This window comes from Oryctolagus cuniculus, chromosome 1, assembly GCF_051225735.1.
Source record: "Oryctolagus cuniculus isolate XC-2025 breed Fujian yellow rabbit chromosome 1, ASM5122573v1, whole genome shotgun sequence".
NCBI lineage: Eukaryota > Metazoa > Chordata > Mammalia > Lagomorpha > Leporidae > Oryctolagus > Oryctolagus cuniculus.
This window is the reverse complement of record NC_142867.1, coordinates 171,322,876-171,346,824: the sequence shown is the minus strand read 5'-3', so window position 1 is coordinate 171,346,824 and position 23,949 is coordinate 171,322,876. Positions and strand designations below refer to the sequence as shown.

Here is a 23,949-nt window from a genome sequence, read left to right as displayed (position 1 = left end):
CTGAAGAAAATAGATCTTCTTTGCTCACACACTTTTTCCTTAGCCTTTATTTACTGACTTCTCTTTGTTTGAAAGGCAGAGATACAAAGAGAAACAGAGACCTTCCATATACTGGCTCACCCCTCAAAAACCCACAAAAGTCAGGGCTGAGCCAGAATAAAGCCATGACAAAGTCCAACCCACTACTCCACAATACGTGTCCCTGTGGGTTTGTTTGTTTGTTTTTTTAAACTATGTGCAGGGGCCAGCATTGTGGTGTAGTGGGCTGAGATGCGGACATCCAGTGTGAGCGCTGGCTGGAGTTCTGCTCCACTTCAATTACAGCTCTCTCCTAACGCTTTGGGAAAGCAGCAGAAGGTGGTCCAAGAACTTGGGCTCCTGCCCAAGAGCGTGGGAGACACAGAAGAAGCTCCTACCTTGTGGTTTTAGCCTGCCACAGCTCTGCCTATTGTGGCCATTCAGGGGAGTGAAAAAGCACATAGAAAATCTTTCTCTCCCCCTTTGAAATCATAAATCTTCTAAAAAATACATCCAGTTATACATATTCTATTATCAACACAAATGAAGTTTCTAAAAAGGAACCCTAGCAATGTTGAGAGCTTTGTTAGTTTTAGTAGTTCTTTATTTACTTAGTTTCATTGTACTTGAAAGGCAGAGAGACAGAGAGACATGTCTTCCACTGCTAGTTCACAACCACCTGGGCTGGTCTCCAGGAGCTTAGAAATCAATCTGTCTTCCACATGGGTGGCAAGGACCCAAGTACTTGGGCCTTGTACATTAGCAGGAAGCTGGAATTGAAAGTGAAGCTGCAACTCCATTCAGCCTCTCATATAGAAGGCAGAGGCCCAGTCACTTGAGCCATCGTATGGTCCTTCTCAGTATGCATTAAAGAAAGCTAGATTGGGAGTAGCAGGGACTGAAACCAGACACTGTTGTATGAGATGCAGACATCCCAAGAGGCAACTTAAGCCACTGTACCACACATACCCCCTTTTCACTCACCTTTATAATGATGTCTTAAAAATTTTTTTACTTTATTTCTTTGAAAGGCAGAGTGACAGAGAGGGAGAGACAGAAAGAAAGAAATCTTCCATCTGCTGGTTCACTCCCCAAGTGGCCACATCAGTTGGGGCTGGGCCCGGCTGAAGCCAGGAGCCAGGACTCCCATCCAGGTCTCCAATGTGGGTGGCAAGGGGTCTGTCTAATTGGACCATGTTCCACCATCTTCCCAGGCACATTATCGTAAGCGGTATCAGAAGTAGAGCAGCCATGACTGAAGCCATGCTCAGGTATACGATGTGAGCTTTGGAGGCAGCAGCTTAGCGTTCTTTGCCATACGGGCCCCTACAATGATGTCTTGATAAGCCCAGAATAGCCTACACAAAACATCAAACTCCTATTGTCTATAAGAGGAAGGCTATGTAATAAGAAGGCAAAGTAGAACATTTGTGACCAAGAGTTACCAGATCCTAGAAAAAGGTGTAAGTTTTGTCTGTTTTAATGTCACTAAGTCCAGCTCATCACTGTTAAGTCATCATACAGGCTTTATACAAGTTTTGTTGTTGTTTTTTTGTTTTGTTTTGTTTTGTTTTGTTTTGTTTTAAAGAATTGTGGGATTTACTCTCCAAAAGAATACTTGGGAATTTTCATTCAGTTTCACATGTTTCTTAATCAGTAGAGTCTTGACTACTGAGATAGTAAATGGTTACATCTTAGATGCCTGAAAATTTACTTTCTAGAAGTCCACCCAGTAAGCCTGGGATAAAAGTGGGAGAATCCAGTTGAAATTCCAGTAAGAGGAAAATTTTAGTTTTCCTCTGCTGCTAATCTACCAAACACCATTCCTTAGTCATGGTGTATACCTATGCAATTAGTGAACATGTTAGTTTTCTTTTTTGTATACTATTACCAAAAAATTCTTATGCATTTATATTAATGTAGAGAATTTCTGAGTTTTTCTCACAGATGTGGACTTCCAGTAACCACAGTTACACAGAAGTATTTGGTTATAGTTCCCATGGTGAATTCAGGAATTCTCATGAAATTTTATTTCAGTAGTAAAATTCCTAATTATGGAATATATTTTTTCATTCAGCATTGCTTCTAGAACATGTAAACAATAATATCATTGAAATAAAGTATTTGTCGTAATTTAAGATAATCTGTTTTGTAGATATGTAATGTGAACGATGGTTTGGAGTAAAATGTTGGCTCTTATGTTTTAATGCTTCTTTGATGTTTCCACTTTATTTGTTAATACTTTGAATTTTGACCATTGGTGTACCTCCTAAGATCTTGAGGTTTAAGGCATCCAGAGAATTCATTGACTTGAGATTTTCTGTATATGTTTGCATGACTTTCAGTACTACCTTGCTAGTTTAAGGCTGATCAAATGATGTCTGTGGCCTAGATAATTTGGCAATAGTGGGTTTTAACCAGTTAATTATGATTGTTGCCGTTTTGGTACTAGGTTAAAGTAAGGTTACATTTAGGGCCATTGGGAACGAGTGCCTTGGTCAGTCTCTCATGATTACTACTGACTAGAAGTAATAAAGGGAAGCTGCAAATATGGGCCATTTCTGAAGTCCTCTGGGATGTTCAAGAGGGAATAAGACTATAAGGAAATAAGAAGAATTCAAAGTGCAAAGGAGAGAAGAATGTATAAGTCATGATATAAATTAGGGTTAGTTTATTTCCTTTGCGGCTGGACTCTCTTGTTTCTTCCAATATGCTAACTAACATACAGCCAAAAATAACCTCCAAGCTCTTTGGAGTAATTATTTAATACTCTTTCCTCAAGCTGCAGTGCTGGAATAAGTCGAAATGTTGACCATACTGCTGATACAGCCTTCAAAAGTAGACCGTACAATAACCATACACACACACATACACACACACACTCTCCATGTATAACATCATATGCTGCAACACTTCATTTTTCCAGCTAGACTATTCATGTGTTAGAGGACAAGGACCCTTCTGTGTCCATCTTTACTTTTCTACTCAATCCATGTGCCAGTGAACAAATACTGCACAAAATAAATAACTGGTAAATGTTTATACATAGAATTTCTGGAAACAAGAAATCAAAGGGGATCTGTTATCAATATGTAGAATTTTGAAAAGCTCTTTTTTTTTTTAAGATTTTTTATTTGCTTCTTTTTTTTTTTTTTTTTTTTTTTTTTTGACAGGCAGAGTGGACAGTGAGAGAGAGAGACAGAGAGAAAGGTCTTCCTTTGCCGTTGGTTCACCCTCCAATGGCCGCCGCGGCCGGCGCGCTGCGGCCGGCGCACCGCACCGATCCGATGGCAGGAGCCAGGAGCCAGGTGCTTTTCCTGGTCTCCCATGGGGTGCAGGGCCCAAGGACTTGGGCCATCCTCCACTGCACTCCTGGGCCACAGCAGAGGGCTGGCCTGGAAGAGGGGCAACCGGGACAGAATCCGGTGCCCCGACCGGGACTAGAACCCGGTGTGCCGGCGCCGCTAGGCGGAGGATTAGCCTAGTGAGCCGCGGCGCCGGCCTTTATTTGCTTCTTTGAGAGAGAGGCAGGTCTTCCATCTGCTGCTTCATTCCCTATATGGCCTCAATGGCTGGAGCTGGACTGATCCAAAGCCAGGAGCTAGGAGCCTCCTTTAGGTCTCCCATGCTGGTGCAGGGGCCCTAGCAGTTGGGCCATCTTCCACTGCTTTCCCAGCAGTGAACCGGATCGGAAGAGGGGAGCCGGGACATGAACTGGCACCCATATGGGATGCCGGTGCCACAGGTGGAAGCTTAGCCTACTAGACCACAAAGCAGGCCCTTGGAGAACTCTTTTTAATGGTATATGCAGTGATGCAGAACTCTTAGTGTTCCTTTTCTCTTTTTTTAATCCTATATTTTGTCCCCTGGAGGAGATACCACCATCTACCCATAACATATTTAAAGTAGTGCATCTATCATTTTCATCATTCTCACGTTTGTGGAGATTTTTAGGCATTCCTTCATGTGGCCAGCATCCCTTGAGAGTTTAATATTGGGAGTTCTTTGTCTAGCTAACTGAGCATTCACGTCTTTATTGAATTCTTTACTTGTGCTTCTGGGTGCTTCCAGATCGGTTGTCTACCAGTTTGTGAGCCTAGCTAATCTCTGCCCACAGAAGGGATGACTTTGGTGGGCAGACTGAGATATTCTGGCACAGCAGTAAGAGTCAGTAGGTCAGTGCTGACGTTCTTACTTCCAGAGTGTAACTTGATATCATGCTTTCAAGCCCTCAAAGCCCACAAGCCTTAAATCCTCCAATGAGAAAGGGCAAGTCAGCATCAGAAACAAAAGACCTTATTCCAAAACAAGCTTTGACTCCCACAGAAGAATACATTACATTTTCATAAACTTACTGGGATTTTTACCTCAGAATTTACCAGTCCATTGTGTCTCTCCAAATTTGTACCATAACAATATTATAAAGTATAACACCAGATAGAAAAACATACTCAGAGCTAGCAATTATTATTAGAATACAATCTGTATTTATGATTTATACCAAAAAATTTAAAAGTATTTTTATTTATCCTAACTTTCCATGCATCACAGAGAAACAAGACACTCAATGTATATACTGTTGCACAAATCCATTGAATGAGAATTTGGGGCAATTTTAATACCTATATTTAAAAAGATGTATTGTTCCTAGAGAACCTGAAATTTCGTAGTTATATTTCCAGCCAGCAGTTTGAACTGAGTTACATTTACTTCCAGATATATTCTTTACTGAAAGCCCTGTCACACCATGGGTTTTTCTCAGCAGAGATTCAAGTACTTTAATCCTTGGCACCATCTCTGGCATTTTAATGGGCTCACCATGTAAATGCTGTACACACATAAAGGGGCAATGAGGATGTCTGCCAATGTCTACCTTCAAGTGCTGTTTTAAAATTAAAATTATTGTAAATATCATAGTAAAAACAAATGAATAATTCAAGCAGTCTCCTAGTTATGTATTAATGGATTGTTTTCTGAGAGTCTGTTAGTTGGTTGTTAAGATTCTGATGCATTTTTTTCCCTGGGAAACAATCACACATGTATATTATTGCCATATGAACTTCAGGGACCTCTGTTTTTCATACATTGTAGATTAACTGAGTTATGTAAACTTACTACGAGTTTACTCAGCATGTGAAACAAAACTGTTACCAAATTAATTAAGGCTGTAACTGTCTACATGAATGTGCTCTCAGGGAGAGCGCATCTCCATATGCATCCCAACTTTCTGAAATAGGAAATGAAGAAATTGATCAAATGGATCTGAGGTTAATATTTTATGTATTGCCTCATTCTATTTCCGGGTATTTTTTCCTTTACCTACATTCCCATGATGCTGTTGTTCGTGGCCTGTCTCCCATTTCTGTAAGCTTCCTTTCCTTGCTATGACCTTTTGTCCTCTTTGGTTTGGTTTTGATTCTGATGCTACTCTCCCTGCCTTTGAATCATTCCCAAAGAAGACACTGACTCTGTGCTTTTATCATTGCCTTTCTCTGTAGATTCCAGATAACTTCTGTCCATTAAAAAAATGTATCTGTAATCATTAATTGAATGAGCAAATTATAAGTAATCCATGTTCATGGGAAATTATCTCCTGACCACAAAAAGCTGATTCTGATTATTAATAATTATGGTTAATATTAATGTAATATAAAACATTTTTCAGAGACTTTTACATATATTTCTTCATTTAATAGTTACAACAATGTGACATGTCTTAATATAATACCCATTTTACAGATGAAGAATGTAACAAGAATGACTGATGTGGATAATAAAAATAAAACAGTAGTATAAATTAGATCCATGCTAACTCAAAGCAACATTATTTTGTAGTTTTAAAAATTTAATTTATAAGCAACTTAAGGACAGAGTTAAATGTTAAGCAATGTATTGACCAGAGTTGGGACTGCCTGGCAGTTGTCTCACCTTACTAGTCACTTGACCTTGAATGTTTATATGCCCCTCTGAGATTCATTTGTTTATTATAGAAAATTGAGATTTTAAAAGCTAATCAAAGCACATACTGAGGAATGAGGAATATAAGTCAAATGAGATACTACATACAATACACTTAGTACCACATCTGATATACTGCACATAATAAACAAATGATCCTTATACTTATTATTCATATTGGCTATAGCTAATTGGCTAATCTTTATTCTGATTAATTTCTTTGTGGCATCAACCTTTGAGTGTACAAGTTTAAAATAGGGAAATATTTTCCTTTAAATTGTTTCAATAATTCATATTTTCTGCTATCGAATTTTAGTGTCTGCACATGCCTTAATAAAGTAAGAGAAGGAGTATATTTCCTTGAAAGTATATAGGTCAAGCATTGTTGCTTGTTTTTATCGGTTTATTTATTTGTTTAAAAGTTTATTTGAAAGTCAAAATTACAGATGGAGGGAAGGAGGGAGAGAGGGAGAGAGAGAGAGTTTCCATCTGCTGGTTCACTTCCCATATGGCCAAAATGGTCAGGCTAATGCCAGGAACTTCATCACGGTCTCCCACATGGGAACAGGGCCCCAAGGACTTGGACCATGTTCCACTGCTTTTCCCAGGCCATTGGCAGGGAACTGGATTTAGAAGTGGAACAGCCGAGACGTGAACTGGTACCCACGTGGGATGCTGACAACACTGGTGGCAGAACTCCAGCCCCAGTTGTTTGTTTTGAGGGTGCACTTGGAAATAATGAAATGAGAACACCAGTGGAGTAGTGCTTCCCACTTGGAAATGACTGAAATGTGAATCTCTACTGGTTTGTCTTACCAGTCCCTCCTGTGTGTTCCAGTTCCAGGGAAACCCCGGCTTGTGATTAACCACACACAGATGAATACTGCCCTCATTCAGTGGCACCCTCCCGTGGACACATTTGGACCCCTTCAAGGCTACCGTCTAAAATTTGGCCGCAAAGATATGGAGCTGCTCACTACTCTTGAGTTCTCTGAAAAAGAAGATCATTTTACAGCCACAGACATCCACAAAGGAGCATCTTATGTGTTCAGGCTCTCAGCCAGGAACAAAGTGGGCTTCGGGGAGGAGATGGTAAAGGAAATCTCTGTTCCAGAAGAAGTACCAACTGGATTCCCTCAAAACCTCCACTCAGAAGGCACCACTTCAACCTCTGTGCAGCTATCCTGGCAGCCACCTGTCCTGGCAGAGAGAAATGGCATCATCACCAAGTACACCCTTCTCTATAGGGACATCAACATCCCCCTTCTTCCAATGGAGCAGCTTATTGTTCCAGCTGACACCACTATGACACTCACTGGCTTAAAACCAGATACCACATATGATGTAAAAGTACGTGCTCACACGAGCAAAGGGCCCGGGCCATATAGTCCCAGTGTCCAGTTCAGGACACTGCCTGTGGATCAAGGTAGGATTTGTCTGCTTACGGCCTTCCTCCTTTAAAGGAATGTCGATCTTTGGAATTGAGTATTTTGAAGCTATAAATAACTGATCGGCCCATTCACATTAATAGGTTCAGCAAAAACACAAAGGTAATGTATGTAAAACTTCATACGTTTTGGATGCCTTAGATTTGAGTTATAGAATGCCACGCAAGTCTGGCTGACAGCACCCCAGTGTCCTCAGGTAAGGAGAGCACAGTGGAGTTGACTGAATGGGAGAGAAAAGAGAGCTCTTTATGAGGATGGGGTATTAAAATGAATGCTCTAAACAGGTAGGCGAATCACATTGCTCTTTTTGATCAAAGTAGGCAGCATCTAGTGTAAGCCCTGTGGTCCATCCTGGAAAAGGACAGGTCCTGTGTATTTTTAGGAATAGTTTAAATACACTGTCTTTCCTTTTCCAGCAGTGTTTGCAAAAAATTTTCATGTCAAAGCAGTAATGAAGACTTCAGTGTTGCTGTCTTGGGAGATCCCAGAGAATTATAATTCCGCCATGCCTTTCAAAGTAAGTTGTTTTCTAATTTGCAAGATATCCTGAGTAAAACTGGGGGGAAGGGGGGAGGGAGGAGGGGGGTGGGGATGCGTCTTGGTAGGCTGCGGATTGCGCAGACTGCTTTGATTACGTACTTGCTCTTCTCATTTGTGACTTTTATGTAAGAGATTGTGCTTGCTGCTTGAGAGCATGACCTTCCCACCTAAAAGAGCAGAAGCTCAAACACAGGCCTCACCTTTCGTATAGATTACCTATTGACTGGAACTTAAACTTTTTTACATCTAAGTAAGTGCTTTTGTCTTTCCACCAGAAAGTGGAATTTACATGGTAGTTTGAATTTGGTTATTTGTCTGAATTCTTGGCATTTCTAAACTCTACTTTGCCATTGAGACATATTGTGAGATATTAGCAAGAAGAACATCTTTATGAAATAAGGAGTGGGAAACCGAATTTGAAGGTAAAAATACATTTAGGAGTAGGAATTTAGATTTTCAGAAAGGAACTGATGTGGATAATACATTGAAAAGCCAGAATATTTCTGTACAGATTCCATTAAGATCACATACAGCTGACAAGGCAGATATTGAAATGTATTGTACATTTCCTTGTTGATTATTTTTGTTAGAGACGTTAAATCATGACACAGTTAAGGGCTGACAGGAAAACTGATGCAATGTCTGGAATCGTGGACACTTTTGAGCTCAAGAATCACCCAAAATTAGAACTGACTTTATTTTTCCTTTAGCAAGTACATATTATTTTAGAAGGTATATTTTGGCTCTTTGAATACCAAGCTTTGATTGGTTATATCTTCTTAGATTCTTTATGATGATGGGAAAATGGTAGAAGAAGTGGATGGCCGAGCCACACAGAAGTTGATTGTCAACCTGAAGCCTGAGAAGTCGTATTCATTTGTGCTTACAAATCGTGGAAACAGTGCCGGCGGGCTGCAGCACCGGGTAACAGCAAAGACTGCACCAGATGTGCTACGGACCAAGCCTGCCTTCATTGGGAAGACCAATCTGGATGGCATGATTACTGTGCAACTGCCTGAAGTTCCTGCAAATGAGAATATAAAGTAAGTTAGTTGGTGACATAGGGCTGAAGGGAAAGATGCAGGTAAACAAAGAGTTACATCTCAGTGTTTGTAGTGGCTATAATAACACAGTGCTGAATCTAGGCTTATAGTTCTGCTATCCAAGCTCTGTTGTACTCTGTTCTGATGTTCATTGTAAGACACAGTATTATTCATTTGACACTGGGTTTTTATGTGTTCCAGGAACAGTATTACTTAGAGGAGATAGACAAATAGATCATGGTCCTTATTAGAAAGTATTCTATTGCATAGTACATGGAATAATTTACTCTTAACATTTGATACATCTATTATACCTATGCAGAAGTCTTACAAAGTGCTATAAAGTTAGAAGAAACCTTGGAAAATTAGATTAATAAAATAGTGTATGATTCTATTGTTATATATGTGTAATGAAAAATAGGAAAAGTATCAACATGTTAAGAGTTCAAAATAACATTGGAATAAAATCACAAGCATTACAAAATACAGGTTTCCTGGTCTGGATAGAGCACAGTGTAGAAGCCAATGGACCTGAAATGAAAAATGAACTCCAGTCAGTTAAGTAGTTTCTCCAAATACACATAGTTGATTGATTGGATAATCAAAAGAAAACAAGAGTATGTTTTCACCAAGACTTGTTACATTACAAGTTACAAGTACTGTGGTAGACCCTGGGGAGTATTTTGTAAAATATATGGTTTCCATTTAGTAATACAGGGTAAAGGTCTTGGAGAAAGTGACATCTAAGTGGAGGCTTAAAAGAATGACAAGAAGTTAGCTGGTCCACAGGAGTGGGGATGGGAAGACAACTATTTAGGCAGATGCTCATGGAAAGATGAAATTAAAGTTATCATATTTTACACCAAAGTAAACATATCTTTTAGCTCCATTTTCTAAGAATTCTTTGGAGACTCTTGGAATAAGTGTGTTGGTGCAGCAGCAAGAGAAGACTCACACTAGTCATTCATCCACCTCTTTCCTCTCCATTAAGACCGTCAGCTTGCACTCAACAAACGCATGGTCTGTGCACACTGTATCAAGAGTACTATGTCTGCGAATAGGTGACTGAGATAAAGCCCTGCCTTACAGTAAACAGATACAGGAAATAGATAATGTGACTATCATAATGGGGTGAGTAGTGCCAGGTACTGCAGAAATACAAAATTCGAGTTTTAACCCAAATTGGTTGTCAGGGGAGGCATTCAGAAAGAGCTGATATCTGAGTCTTGATCTGATATCTGAGTCTTGACGAATGCAGAAGATTAACGAAAGGTGAAAAAGTTCCAAGCAATGAAGGGACAGGGAAAAGATCTAGACAATAACATATACATATATACATATTCTATATATAAGATGTAAGTCTTTAGGGACAGAGCTGTTCAAAGATGAAAATAGTATCATACTCTACATAGAGCATCTATATCATATCATGTAGTATCATATAGTCTACAGCATTTACTGTTAATTCATTTTTCCAAACTTACGTTTAGTTATATGCAAATGATCTTTAGAGATTTTTCAACTAATTGTGTTGGTAAAATGTATAATCTTTCATTGGGAATTGGCATTTTTAATCCACTAGTGGCAAACTTGAGTCTCATTTTCCGGTTTCTAAATGAGTTGAGAATGTTGCAGAATGCATTCTATATTTTAGAGTTGTTCTTTAACTTCTTCAATTTTTCTCTTTCGTTTATGTATTTCCTTCTCTTATATTTCAAATGGGATTCAGGAAAAAGGGATGAAACTTTTTTAACAAAGAGAAAACACCATTATGAAGCAGAAATTATGGAAAAATGTGTTTCCTAAAAATGAATGTTTCCTAAAAATGAATGATTCCTAGAAACATATTCTAGCCACTCTGGGGGGGGGGGGGGAATGAGCAAAAGGCTAAAGTAGGGAAGTGCTTGAATGGGAACAGTGTCACAACCATAGGAAATGAAAGGCAAATCTGTTAGTGAAAGTTTTGGATAATGTTCATTTACTGGACTTCTTAAAGGAGTAATAGGATAAAGTTACCCTTCCTGCCTTCTAGTGTGGCCAGATCAAATATTAACAAGAAACTCTAAAGAATGATACACCATTCTCAGTAATAACAAACTAGCGATTAGAAAAGATGGTAGCTTTTTGTTCAGTATTCTATGGGGAAAATGAAGAGAGGAAACAACTCATTCCAAAACTGTGGGCGGAATATTAACTATACTTAGATGAAAGCAATCTGAAAAAAAAAAAAAAAGTGCTTCCTGTTTTCCAGCAAAATGCAATTTTGGTGATTGAAGGCCACTTTGTTTACTAACAGAAACCTTTTTTTTTTTTCTCATTTTCAGTTAAATTTATTGGCTAGCCCCTTACCACCTTAAAAAAATGTTTCTTATAAATATATTGGAGACATAGCTGTTTTGCCTGCATATTCTTCCACACTTGGTATCCTTGTATTTTTGTGTGAGGAAGCAGAGAATCTCCCCAAAGGAAAGGCTAAATTCCTCCGGACCCAGCCTTGAGGGTCCCACAGTTATGGTACCAGGAGTTCTGTAATGCTTCAACCGTCTGTTTGAATAGATGTAAGGGGCAGAGTGCCAAATCAGAAAGTCTAGCAAAGCCATCGTTCTTTAGAAGCAAGTAGTGATGACAGAGGGAACTTCTGTGACTTTAGAGAACAGACTTTTACTCTAGGTAGTTAAAAAAAGAAAAGAATCACACAGATTGTACTAAAGGAATAAGCTACCAGACGGCATCCGATGTAAATTAATTCCACAATAACCATTTTATGTTTATAAAAAATGGAAATGAAGAATCAGAGCCTTATGAAATGGAAAACTTCTTTAGTCTCACTAATTTGACTTTTAGAGTCTGTGCTTTTTCTTCTTTTAGAAAAGAAGATTTCTGTGCAAGCTTGACTTGTTGCTTCATAAAATCTGTGTACGACTGGTAGACATTTCATGAGCACCACGTTTGTCAACTGATGCAGTAATACATGCAGTTTGTATAACGTTTTACAGTTTACAGAAGATGTTAGCTGGATTTACTTAGGCCTTGCCATAACACTGTGATGTAGGTATTCTTCCCGTTTATGGAAGAGTAACGTGAGGCCCAGACAGATACTCCGAGGCCTGGCCAAGCTCATAAAGTTGGTGCTGATAATTATTATTAACACAGAGGGCTTATAAGGCCTTATTCAAAGAATGTTATACACATTAACTGATGCCATCCTCACAAGAACAATGCCCCAATGCAGAATCTCAGAACCAGAGATGAATGATTTGGATCTAGGCATGTCTTCAGAGCCCGCATTCTGAACCACACCCTGCCCCTGTGACCATAGATTATTGGACAAACCAGGATATTTTTTTTCTAGAACAATTACTAACCAATTAAGAACTGCCCACAAAGTAAACTTGAACAGAATTGCCCCAGACAAAACTCAGCACCCGATGTGATTAGCACGCTGTGTGGACAGACCACAGACATATGTGTCAAATGTTATAAGGCAGTAAGAATTTAGAAGCCAGTTGAATGCAGATGCTTCCCACAAATCAGCATTGTCATTTTGCTGTTTTACAAATGAGGGAAAGGAGGCTTAAAACAATTAAGTAACTTGCCTGACAACACACATCTGAAATGATTCATAAGCCTTAATCTAAGCATAGAAACTGGAAAGAGTATACAATCTGGTGTGGTTTTCCTTGAGTAAATTAATTTGACTCAAACAGTATACACACAGATGACCATACAAATAAAATGAAAAAATTATGCAAGGAATGCCATTCAGCACTAAACTATGAGGCAGGTTTTGACTTCCCAAATAAAGAATTTGAGAGTACTACCGGCCTGCTGATAAAAAACATCCTGGCTGAATTGGAAGCGGGACTGCTACAAAGACCAGAGCTCACCTTCTCATATAATTATGGAGCTGGGCCCCTTGATGATAACATATTAAATGAAATTAGTAAAACTTTACTTAATATAATTAAAATTCTGAAGGTTAGGTTTAACTTACCTAATCAAATCTAATACACTGGGAAAACATGCTTACTTTATAAATAGCCATGGGCTTTCCAGGTATACTGATTCTGAAGCTATTTATTTTTCTATTAGTATAATAGCTGATTTCTATGTTTAATAAGATGTTTTGAGCCTAAACTCTGAGCTTGAGTCAGACAATCAAAGCAGAGTGTAGAGTTTAATTTTACTCATATATAAAGATTACATATGTTCAAAGGCAATTTAATTTTCGTTTTCATTTCAAGCAAGTTCTTTAAATTCATACGATGTGGTTGGTATGAATTTGTAGGGCACATTTTTAGTTCTCCATTTCACTCCTTTTATCTGAATCATCTTACCTTCATACATGTCACATGAGATTAAAGTGAGGGTCATCAGTAGCTGGCAAATGAAAGAACTTTTGCAGTAAGGAGTTTTATTTTCTGTAAATTATTGGTGAATGCCATTGCTGGTTTGAAGAAAGGAGATAAAGCTTGATGAAACCAAAAGTTGGAAAATCTTTGGAGACAAAGGACCCCCAAATATAGCTGACTCCCTAATTTAGAGGAGAAACATGGCCCCTGACTTACCAGTCAGATAACCTTCCACTGGAAAAATTATTAATAAAATGGCAAAATTAAGCAAATATCAAGGACATGGTACTTGTGTGATAGTAATATTTTCTATATATGTAAACATATCTGAAATGGTCTAAGAAAATTAAAGGCTAAAAATGGTCTTTTGAAGCCATCTAATAGAAGTAATTAATCTTGTCAGTGAAGGTTTCACTTAGAAAACAATAAATGGGCTGGTGCCGTGGCTCACTTGGCTAATCCTCTGCCTGCAGCGCCGGCACCCCAGGTTCTAGTCCCGGTTGGGGTGCCGGGTACTAGTCCCGGTTGCTCCTCTTCCAGTCCAGCTCTCTGCTGTGGCCCGGAAGGGCAGAGGAGGATGGCCCAAGTGCTTGGGTCCTTGCACCCACATGGGAGTCCGGGAGGAGGCACCCGGCTCGTGGCTTCGGATTGGCACAGTGCTGGCCGTAGCGGCCATTAGGGGAGTGAACCAACAGAAGGAAGAACTTTCTCTCTGTCTCTCTCTCACTAAACTAACTCTCTCTCTAAAAAATATAAAAAATAAATAAAAATAAAAAAAGAAAATAATAAATGGACTTATAGATGATGAAAGAGAAGTATTAACTTGATGGGAGTTACACAAGGTTCTAGGCTGGTAGAGTAGAATAATCAAGGGTTTGATAACAGAATGAACCAGAGTACATCAGTACAATGAAAACCCATCAAGCTATAAGTCACAGGTATGGAGAGATGGAGTCCATTAGGTTTTGTAAAACCTTTTGATGTTTATCCTAAGAGAAATAAGAATCCCTCTAAGTAATTTTTGAAAGTTGTAATGGCATGATCAGTTTTGCATTACAAAATTAAAATGTCAAAAGACTGGACTAGATTAAGCTAAAGCCAAGGTAGAAAGTAGGGTAACGTGATAATCTAGGCATGAGACAATGGATTGGGGCCAGAGTGGTGGCAGTAGAGATGGATAGAAGAGAATTCAGGAGAGAGAGTGTTTAGAAGCAGAAGGATTTGGCCTTACATTGGGGGTATAAGGGAGGGACAGAATAAAAGCAGATTATCAATGCTAACACTATGGATAGGTTCCAGCAGGTACACTAAATTGGATGTGCTATAATATTGAAGGAGCATTTATTTTGAAAGTCATATTTGTTTCGTTTTAACCACAGTGAAATTGAAGTCCTTTGGTGGCACAGAAATGGAGACTTAAAGTAGGAATTGTATAAACCTGTGGAATTCAAATGAGAGATCTTGCTAAAGAGATGAATCTACAAATCATTAGCACATGGATAATGACTGATGCCTGAGCTGGAATGAGATCTCCTAGGATAAAAGTAGGACGTGCATAGAAGTACTTGGCCAGAACATTGAGGAACCTCACCATTTAATAGCTGAGTAACATAGTACATTATGCTAAGAGAGTAAAGTTAGTATAGTAAGAAAGACAATTAGAAAAGAGTTGTATCACAGAGAATGTTTCGTGTAGCATATCATGAACATGGTAAGAAAGAAGGGATCAAAAAAATCTCCTGTAGGTAACATCACTGAGGTTGCTGGGAGCCTGGCAGTGGCAGTGTAGTGAAGAGGCAGGGCCTAGAGTATTGTCAGTTAGGAAGTGTGAGTGGAAAGGGCAGAAATGGAGGGCATCAAGGACACAGGGTACTGTGCAGAATTCCCATAGTACAGAGGAAGAAAGTAAGAAACTGTTTTTTTTTTTTTAATTTATTACTATTTCATTTGAGAGATAGACTGAAGAATCTCCTATTTGCTGGTTCGTACTCCAGATGCCTACAGCAGCCAAAGCTGGGCTATGCTGAGCTCAGGAAGTAGGACCTCAAGCTGTGTCTCCCACATGGGTACCAGGGACTCAAGTACTTGAGCTATCATCACCTGGTGCTCCCAGTGTAGGCATTAAAATAAGCTGCAATGAGGAGCAGAGCCGGGACTTAAACCCGTGCAGTCTGTATAGGACACACACTTTTAAACTGGTGTATCAACTGCTAGGCCAAATGACCACTTGTGTGGTCATTTGTTTTTTTAAATGGAAGGCACTATTTATATATGTATGCAAAGTAATGGGTAAGTCCCCAGAGAGACTGAGAAGTTGAGGTATATGGAAATAAAAGGAGTTTAGTATATGTTTGATTACTTAAGAAAGTAAGAGAAGGGTGGACATTGTGATACAGCAGATTAACCTATGGCCTGTAGCATCAACATCTCATATGGGAAAGCACTAGAGGATGGCCCAAGTCCTTGGGCCCCTTGCCTCCCTTGTGGGATGCCTGGATGGAGTTCCAGGCTCCTGCCTTCAACCTGGCCCAGCCCTGGCTGTTGCAGCCATTTGAGGAGTGAACAGTGGATGGAGGATCTTTGACTCTCCCTCACTTTCTGTAACTCTGCTTTTCAAATAAATAAAATAAATCTCTATAAATCTATGACATTATTCTGCGATGAGTTTTATTTCTAAATCTGTCTTCAGCTCCTTGGGTTCAGGCATAGAGGATGGCAACCAGAGATTTCAGGTAATAAAGGGATGAGTAGGCTTTGAGAAAGAAAGGTTGAAAGGCCTGAGAGCATTGACTGGCTTGTAGGTCAGCCTTATGAATGTTGAGGTCGCTCAGAATGTTGGCAGAGTAGGGAAAGACAGGAGAACTTTGAATCCATAATAAATCTTCTGTAAGAGAAGGAAGATTCTGGAAAGATCAGTAGATGAAAGAAATCAGAGAAGAGCATGTTATCACTTAATAGAATGACCTTCAGAAAGGGTGTTTTTTATTATTATTTTAAATATTTATTTTATTTATTTGAAAGGCAAAGTTAGACAAAAAGAGAGAGGCCTTCCATCAACTGGCCCACTCCCCAAATGGCCAGAGCTGGGCCAGGCCAAAACCAGGAGCCAGGAGCTTCTTCCAGGTCTCACACGTGGGTGTAGGGGCCCAAGTACTTGGACCACCTTCCACTGCTGTCATAGGCGAGTAGCAGGGAACTGGATCAGAAATGGAGCATCCCATGTAGGATGCCAGCATTGCACCCTCTACACCACAACGTCAGCCCCTAGTATTTTTTTTTTTGTTTGTTGTTTTGTTTTACTTTTTGTTTTAAACAAGATAAGTGAGAAAAGATGTCTGCAGGAAGCTAGTGAAGAAACCCGCACCTTGACTCTGACGTTCATGGGCAGGGAAGGAGTGATGAATGAAAAACCACATGAGAAGAATGCAAGGGAAGCAGTTTGCTAAGGGGAAAGCCAGGTTGCAAGTAACGTAAGGTCATGGGTATTTACAAAGGAATAGTTGCAGAGAGTACAGGTGCATTGTGAGGGTTAGGAGCTAGTGAAACGTTCTAGAATATGGCATTCCAAATTGCCAATGCCTCATTTCTTTCAATATGTGAGAACTGCACTGAAGCAAGTTCTACTTTGACTGCCATAGATGAATACTTCAGGGACCAGTGGAGAGAAAAGGTTATATATATCTGGCCACCCTGTTAATTGATTGCTATGGGGGACGCAGTCCAATTCTTCTCCCAGCCATGAGTAAAATTAGTGGCTGGGGAGTGCTGCAGAAGAAAGAAAGCATTCTTTATGTTCATGTACAGGAATGGCAATTCAAAGCATAATAGTAGAAGAAAAATTAACAGAGTTTATCAGTTTAACTTTGATTTACAAGATTCTGAAACATGACAATGGGAGTTATCTGATAATGTGCAGTATCATTACGTTAGTTGAAGAGAAGCTCTCTTGACTTTGTGCATTGAGTAGTGAAAAGCAAGAGGGTCCCTGACAAGTGTGTTTATCAAGTACATCTGCAGTGTGATTTTGCACGCTCAGTTGCAGCCTCTGTCGTTTTTCTCCATGCTCATTTAACATGATGGACTTGTTTGGCAAATCATTCAGGTGGTGGGAGGACAGGAAGAAGAGGAGGCTTACTCTGAATCGTCAAATAAAAAGATATTGGCCTCTCGCACACACTCCAGCTCTTCCTTTTCCTCACCCTCCTCGATCATCATGACTATATGCAGTAAATTCAATACATGGCTGATGTTGAAACCATGCGTGCCTGTTGATTACTTGTTCAGAGTACCGTGGACAAAGGATTCTGCCAAAATTGTCTAGCTTCACTTGAATTCTTGATTAGGGGTAGAAAAAGTGCAACAAGTTCTTCAGCTTGTATCATGGAATTCATTGGCTCCTACTGAATGTGATAGTTCAGATGCCTTTCCGGCTGTAATGCTCAGTGGTAACCCAGAGCAGTTGGCATCTCACACAAACTGTGTGCTAATCACCTGAGGATTTGTTTTGTTGATTTCTTCTACAATAACAGCCTGAAACTGATTACTTTCATTTTTCAGAATATGTAATTGAGACCTGAGAGATGCTAGATGAGTAGCCCAAGATCACGCAACACATTAGTGGCAGAACCCAAATTCTAGGCCAGGTGTATCTCCAGGTACCACATTCTTCACCATAACACCCTGGAGCTTCTCTGTCCAACAGATGTAATGAGAGCCACATGTGAAATTTTATCCTTCCAAATAGTTAAAAAAAAAAAAGGTGAATTTGCTTTTAGTAGCGTATTTTATTTAACCTAACATATACAGAATATTATTTCAACATGTGATCACCATTTAAAAAATTTCACTAACATATTTCACATTCCTTTTTTCATTCTAAGTCTTCAAAACTCAACTGTGTTTCATACTGACAGCATATCTCAGTTCAAGCTAGCTACATTTCAAGGTCTCAGTAGTCATAAGACACTAGTGGCTACTGTACTGGACAGCTCAGCTGTAGGCTTTGTGTGTGGTAACAGAGGTGTTGATCACTGAGGATTTGCTAAGACTATTGCAGATTTTCCTTTGAGATGAGCAGATAGCCCTTTGTGATTGGGCTGTTCTCCGATACAGTGTGATCCAAAATGGGCAGCAGCCTTCCCTCTTCCCTCTGTCCTGATTGTAACATTCTCTTTTAAAGGTGTGTGGGTGTGTTTGGATTTGTGTATATATGTGTGTTCTCATTTTCACGATAAAATACAAAATTTATGGAATTCTTAAAAATCTAATATATAGATAATTTCATATATATGTATATATACATACACACACATATATATGTATATATATCTATATCTATATATCTATATCTATATCTATATATATATATATATATATATGGAGAGAGAGACTGACTGTTGCCAGGGTTTGAACTCCGTCTGTTTTATCTATTTTAACTTGGGCAGTTATTTAATCTCTTCAGATATATCTTTTTATCTGTAACCTTAGAGCCTATATCTAGGCTGTTCTTAAAAGAGTACCCTGTAGGAGGGCAAAACAAGATTATGTGTTTAATATAATATCTAAGAAGTAGGAAATGATTGATCCAGTAGTCATTGTAGTGCTTGGAGTTTTTGCATGGTTACTCTCAAAGATTGATATCATCAGAGTCTGAATACAAGAGCAGAGTATACATTGTACTGAAGTCACAGTACAACCTTACAAATAGCCCAAACATTTTTTGACAGGTCACTTTCTCTGTACCTTTTAGTTTACTTTTGTCACTGTGAGGACTCGATTACTTTTGTCACTTCCTCTAAGTAGGTATATTGAGGTGTATTTTGAAGGACTGTAGGTGGGGATCTTTCCCACATTTCAACACCACATATCTTAAGGTTTATAATCTGATGCGTGGAAAGAGAGAGGAGCTTTTGATTCTTTATATAATTCTGGTGAGATTATGAGTTATTTTGATACTTTTTAAAAAATGTATAGTATTTTAGTTTTCCATAAATAAAGTAATAATAGGTCTTTATGTGAGCTAAGAATAATTTTTATTCTGTATCCCATTTAAAAATATTTTTTTGGGGCAGGCATTTGGACAGCAGTTAAGATACTACTTGAGATGCTCCCATTCCAATGGGAGTGCCAAGGTTCCAATCCTGGATCTGCTTCTATTCCAGCTTCCTGCCAGTGTGCACCCTGGGAGGCAGCAGGTGATAGGTGAAGTAGTTGAGTCTGTGCCATTCATACAGGAGGCTCAGATTGAGTTCTGAGCTCCTAGATTTAGCCTGGCTCAACCTTGGCTGTTACAGACATTTGAGGAGTAAGCCAGAAATGACTTTCAAGTAAATAAATATGTTATCTTCTTATAATTCATGTCTTAAATAATACTGGTTCAGCAGCTTATGGTGGCAGATTTCAATATACCAGCCTTGTATGTGCCCAACACCAGGGGCCTAACAAACTGGGTCTGCTCTGTTTATGATAACTAATAAAGAGCAGTCAACCATGGTGATATTACCCTATAAGATCATTGAAGTTACACATAAATGTCTGCCCATGATGTCTTTAAAATTGAACAAACAGGTGGTTATTTGTCACTGAGGTAAGAAATGGACAAGTCATCCCATATTTGTAATTTGCCTTCAGTCTGAATCACTGGTCTGTGGAAGATTTAAGGGTATATTCATTTTCTTCCCTCTCTGAGCTAACCTTATTCCTGTCTATCCATTCCTGTGCAGAGGTTATTACATAATAATTGTGCCTTTGAAGAAATCTCGTGGGAAATTTATCAAGCCATGGGAGAGTCCCGATGAAATGGAATTAGATGAGGTAACTATGTCTTTGTTGTCTGTGTCTTTCATTAGCTATTAAATGTATTAAATATCTCCTCCTCCCTATGGAGGCCTTTCAGAATCTTATCCTCGAGCCGGCTTCTGTACAGCTGGCTGACTGGAAGGTTCAATTCTGTTGGGTGCACTAACCTATAGGGACCCCAACAAAGCTGCTCTTGCTTTAATTAAAAGGCATTAAGTGCAGCAAAGCTTCCAAACTGTCTAATCTTTGTTGGCCTTAATATTTTGCCCCTTACCCCTTGTAAAACATGTTGCCAAGGTGTGGGAGGTGAAATGAATTGTCAGCAGAGACTTAATCACTATTGATATGAATTCCAAGGACCTTTATTAATTTTAGTTTGATGGTTGCTAAGAGTTTCATGAATGCTAAATTGTGCTTTGCAGCTGAGTTCATTTGACCTACTACGTGGTCTTGCCCAGATCCTCAAAGAATTCTGTTTGTTTTTTTTTTTTTTTTTTTTTTTTTTTAACTTTTATTTAATGAATATACGTTTCCAAAGTACGAATAATGGATTACTATGGCTTCCCCCCCATACCGTCCCTCCCACCCACAACCCTCCCCTTTCCCACTCCCTCTCCCCTTCCATTCACATCAAGATTCATTTTCGATTATCTTAATATACAGAAGATCAGCTTAGTATACATTAAGTAAGGATTTCAACAGTTTGCTCCCACACAGAAACATAAAGTGAAAAATAATAGATGATTTTTTTTTAAGTGATGATGAAATCAGATCAGACCTATTGTCATGTTTAATCCCAGTGAGAGTCAAGTTGGGAGTTGATAGTTTCTATTCTTTTCTTTTTTCTTTTTTTTTTTTTTTTTTTTTTTACAGAGGATCAGTTTAGTATGCATTAAGTAAAGATTTCAACAGTTTGCACCCCCATAGAAACACAAAGTGAAATATATTATTTGAGTACTCGTTATAGCATTAAATCTCAATGCACAGCACATTAATGACAGAGATCCTACATGAGGAGTTCCAGAATTCTGTTTGTTAGGAAATGTTTGCCTTATTGCATATTCTTTAGGTTTCAGAATAAAAAAATGCTTTTAACTGCAGAATGAAACCAAACAAATCACAAAATTGTGAACACAGCAAGAAATATAGAAAAAAGAAATAAACAAATACTAAGTAGCATAATTTTCATTTGCAAAGTCTTGCAACTATAGGTGCATTTTAATTACTACCTCTTGCAAAAAAGCATTTGTGGTTTATCATGCAGGTTCATATATAATATGAGGAATGAGACTTAATTATTACATATTCCTATTTAGGTAAGGAAACTATGGTCCAGAAATGTTAAGCCAGATCCCTGGATAGCCACAGCAAGTTAATGGCTGAGATTCATATTAGAAATGACAGGATAGACTTTATTGTTATTTTTTTAACTTTTATTTAATAAATATAAATTTCCAAAGTACAGTTTATGGATTACAGTGGCTTTCTCCCCCCATAACTTCCCTCCTACCCGCAACCCTCCCATCTCCCGCTCCCTCTCCCATCCCATTCACATCGATTCATTTTCAATTATCTTTATATACAGTAGATCAATTTAGTATATATTAAGTAAAGATTACAACAGTTTGCACTCACACAGAAACACAAAGTGTAAAGTACTGTTTGATTACTAGTTATACCAGTGATTCACACAGTACAACACATTAAGGACAGATCCTACATGGGGAGAAAGTGCACAGTGACTCCTGTTGTTAATTTAACAATTGACACTCTTGTTTATGGCCTCAGTAATCACCCAAGGCTCTTGCCATGAGTTGTCAAGGCTATGGAAGCCTTTTGAGTTCGCCAACTCCAATCTTATAGTCAAAGTGGAAGTTCTCTCCTCCCTTCAGAGAAAGGTACCTCCTTCTTTGATGGCCCATTCTTTTCACTGGGATCTCACTCACAGAGATCTTTCATTTAGGTTGGTTGGTTGTTTTTTGTTTGTTTGTTTGTTTGTTTTTGCCACAGTATCTTGGGTTTCCATGCCTGAAATACTCTCATGGGCTTTTTAGCCGGATCTGAATGCCTTAAGGACTGATTCTGAGGCCAGAGTGCTATTTAGGACATCTGCCTTTCTATGGGTCTGCTGTGTGTCCGCTTCCCATGTTGGATTGTTCTCTTCTTTTTAATTCTATCAGTTAGTATTAGTAGACACTAGTCTTGTTTATGTGATCCATTTGACTCTTAATCCTATCATTATGATCAATTATGAACTGAAACTGATCACTTTGATTAGTGAGATGGCATTGGTAAATGCCCCCTTGATGGGATTGAATTGGAGTCCCCAGGCAAGTCCGATTGAGCATGTGCCAAACTGTACATCTCCTCCCTCTCTTATTCCCGCTCTTATATTTAACAGGGATCACTTTTCAGTTACATTTTAAACACCTAAGAATAATTGTGTGTTAAAGAGTTCAACCAATAGTAATAAGTAGAACAAAAAAAAAAAAATACAAAACGGGATAAAGTATTAAGTTGTTCCTCGACAGTCAAGTCATGGGCTGATCAAGTCATTGTTTCTCATAGTGTTCATAACATGATGCTGTTTTGAAATAATTCATAAGATAGATAACAAGGCACCCATTTGGGGATCTGTGAGATTAATTTATTGGGTTTATTTACAATACAGGCCCCATCTCACAACGCAACCTGTTAATTTTTTGGTATTTTCTCTACATGAGAATAGTGTAACTGGAGCAAGAAAGAATACCTTCCCTAAGTGCATTACAGGAAGGTGATGTTTATTTCATAGATGACTGCACAGAGGAGACTGATCTGACAAACGAGGCTGTTAGCTTCCTTTGGCAGACATTGGTCATCTCGAGTGAGACTCATCATCACCTGCTTCATTTATCTGAGTTAGATTTGATCAGATTCAGAAGGGGAGATAGGTTCAAGGGTAGAAGTATCCTTTTGTGCCTCTGTGTAACAATTAGATGATCATTGGAGAGGTGAAAAATGAGACTTAAATCCAATAACGTTGTCAAGTGATTTACATATGTTATCATTTTCAGCTTTTTTTATGTTGTTAATAAAGCAACAAAAGCACTATTCTGTAGTGTTGAAGGAGTAGTAATCCTTAATCTGAAGATGTAAAATGATCAGCTGATGTCTTAAGAATTTTGAAGCAAGATGTAATTTTACTTGCAACTGACTAATCATTTAATCCTATGATGGCCTTTACTATTTTAATTCATTCTCAGCTGAATTACAGAATTGTCACCAACCCATTTTAGTTAAAATTGGATTTAAAATGCAAAGGCAACTTTTAAAATTATGAATCCACCTATTAAGTTCTTTTCAAAGCAATAAGATTCAATCCAAAATGATATCAAATACTTTTAAAGAAGGAGCTTTCATTAGAAGTAAAGCCATTCAGTGGTAAGTAATAGGAAGTGATTCTCTTTTACAGCCAGGTTTTAACCTCCAAAATGCACAGAAATGCTAATGGATTAAAGTATAGGGCTATGTGACATTGAACTTCCTTGCAATTAAATTCTACAGGTCTGTGCTGCTGATTCCCATAACAAAGGGTCATTTTAATCATCCCAAAAGTTGTGGTGCATTAATCTGTATAATAGTTTGATAAAGAACATTTTATTAATTCAGAATTTTTGGGTCAGGATGGGTTGTTTCCCACTTTTCTTACTGATATAATTGAGACCACATTGTAGAATTAATGGTGGAAGAAATAAGATATGCATTGACTGGAAAATGAAAATTATTTCTGATAAAGAACTAAAGTCCTTG

The 23,949-nt window shown here is 38.5% G+C and overlaps 1 protein-coding gene across 36 annotated transcripts in view; it reads left to right on the top strand.

Annotated features, from left to right (window-relative positions):
• PTPRD (protein tyrosine phosphatase receptor type D) overlaps positions 1-23,949 on the top strand; it is a 1,783,257-nt gene that overhangs the window by 1,620,411 nt on the left and 138,897 nt on the right. For 17 of the 36 annotated variants that reach the window (XM_089316625.1, XM_089316627.1, XM_070051976.2 and 14 more), the window contains 4 exons: positions 6,815-7,402; positions 7,841-7,941; positions 8,748-9,007; positions 20,082-20,172. In XM_089316625.1, the coding sequence (XP_089172751.1) occupies positions 6,815-7,402; positions 7,841-7,941; positions 8,748-9,007; positions 20,082-20,172 (1,040 nt within the window). The remainder of the gene's footprint in view (positions 1-6,814; positions 7,403-7,840; positions 7,942-8,747; positions 9,008-20,081; positions 20,173-23,949) is intronic. The other 19 variants (XM_089316711.1, XM_089316702.1, XM_089316691.1 and 16 more) reach the window with 3 other exon arrangements.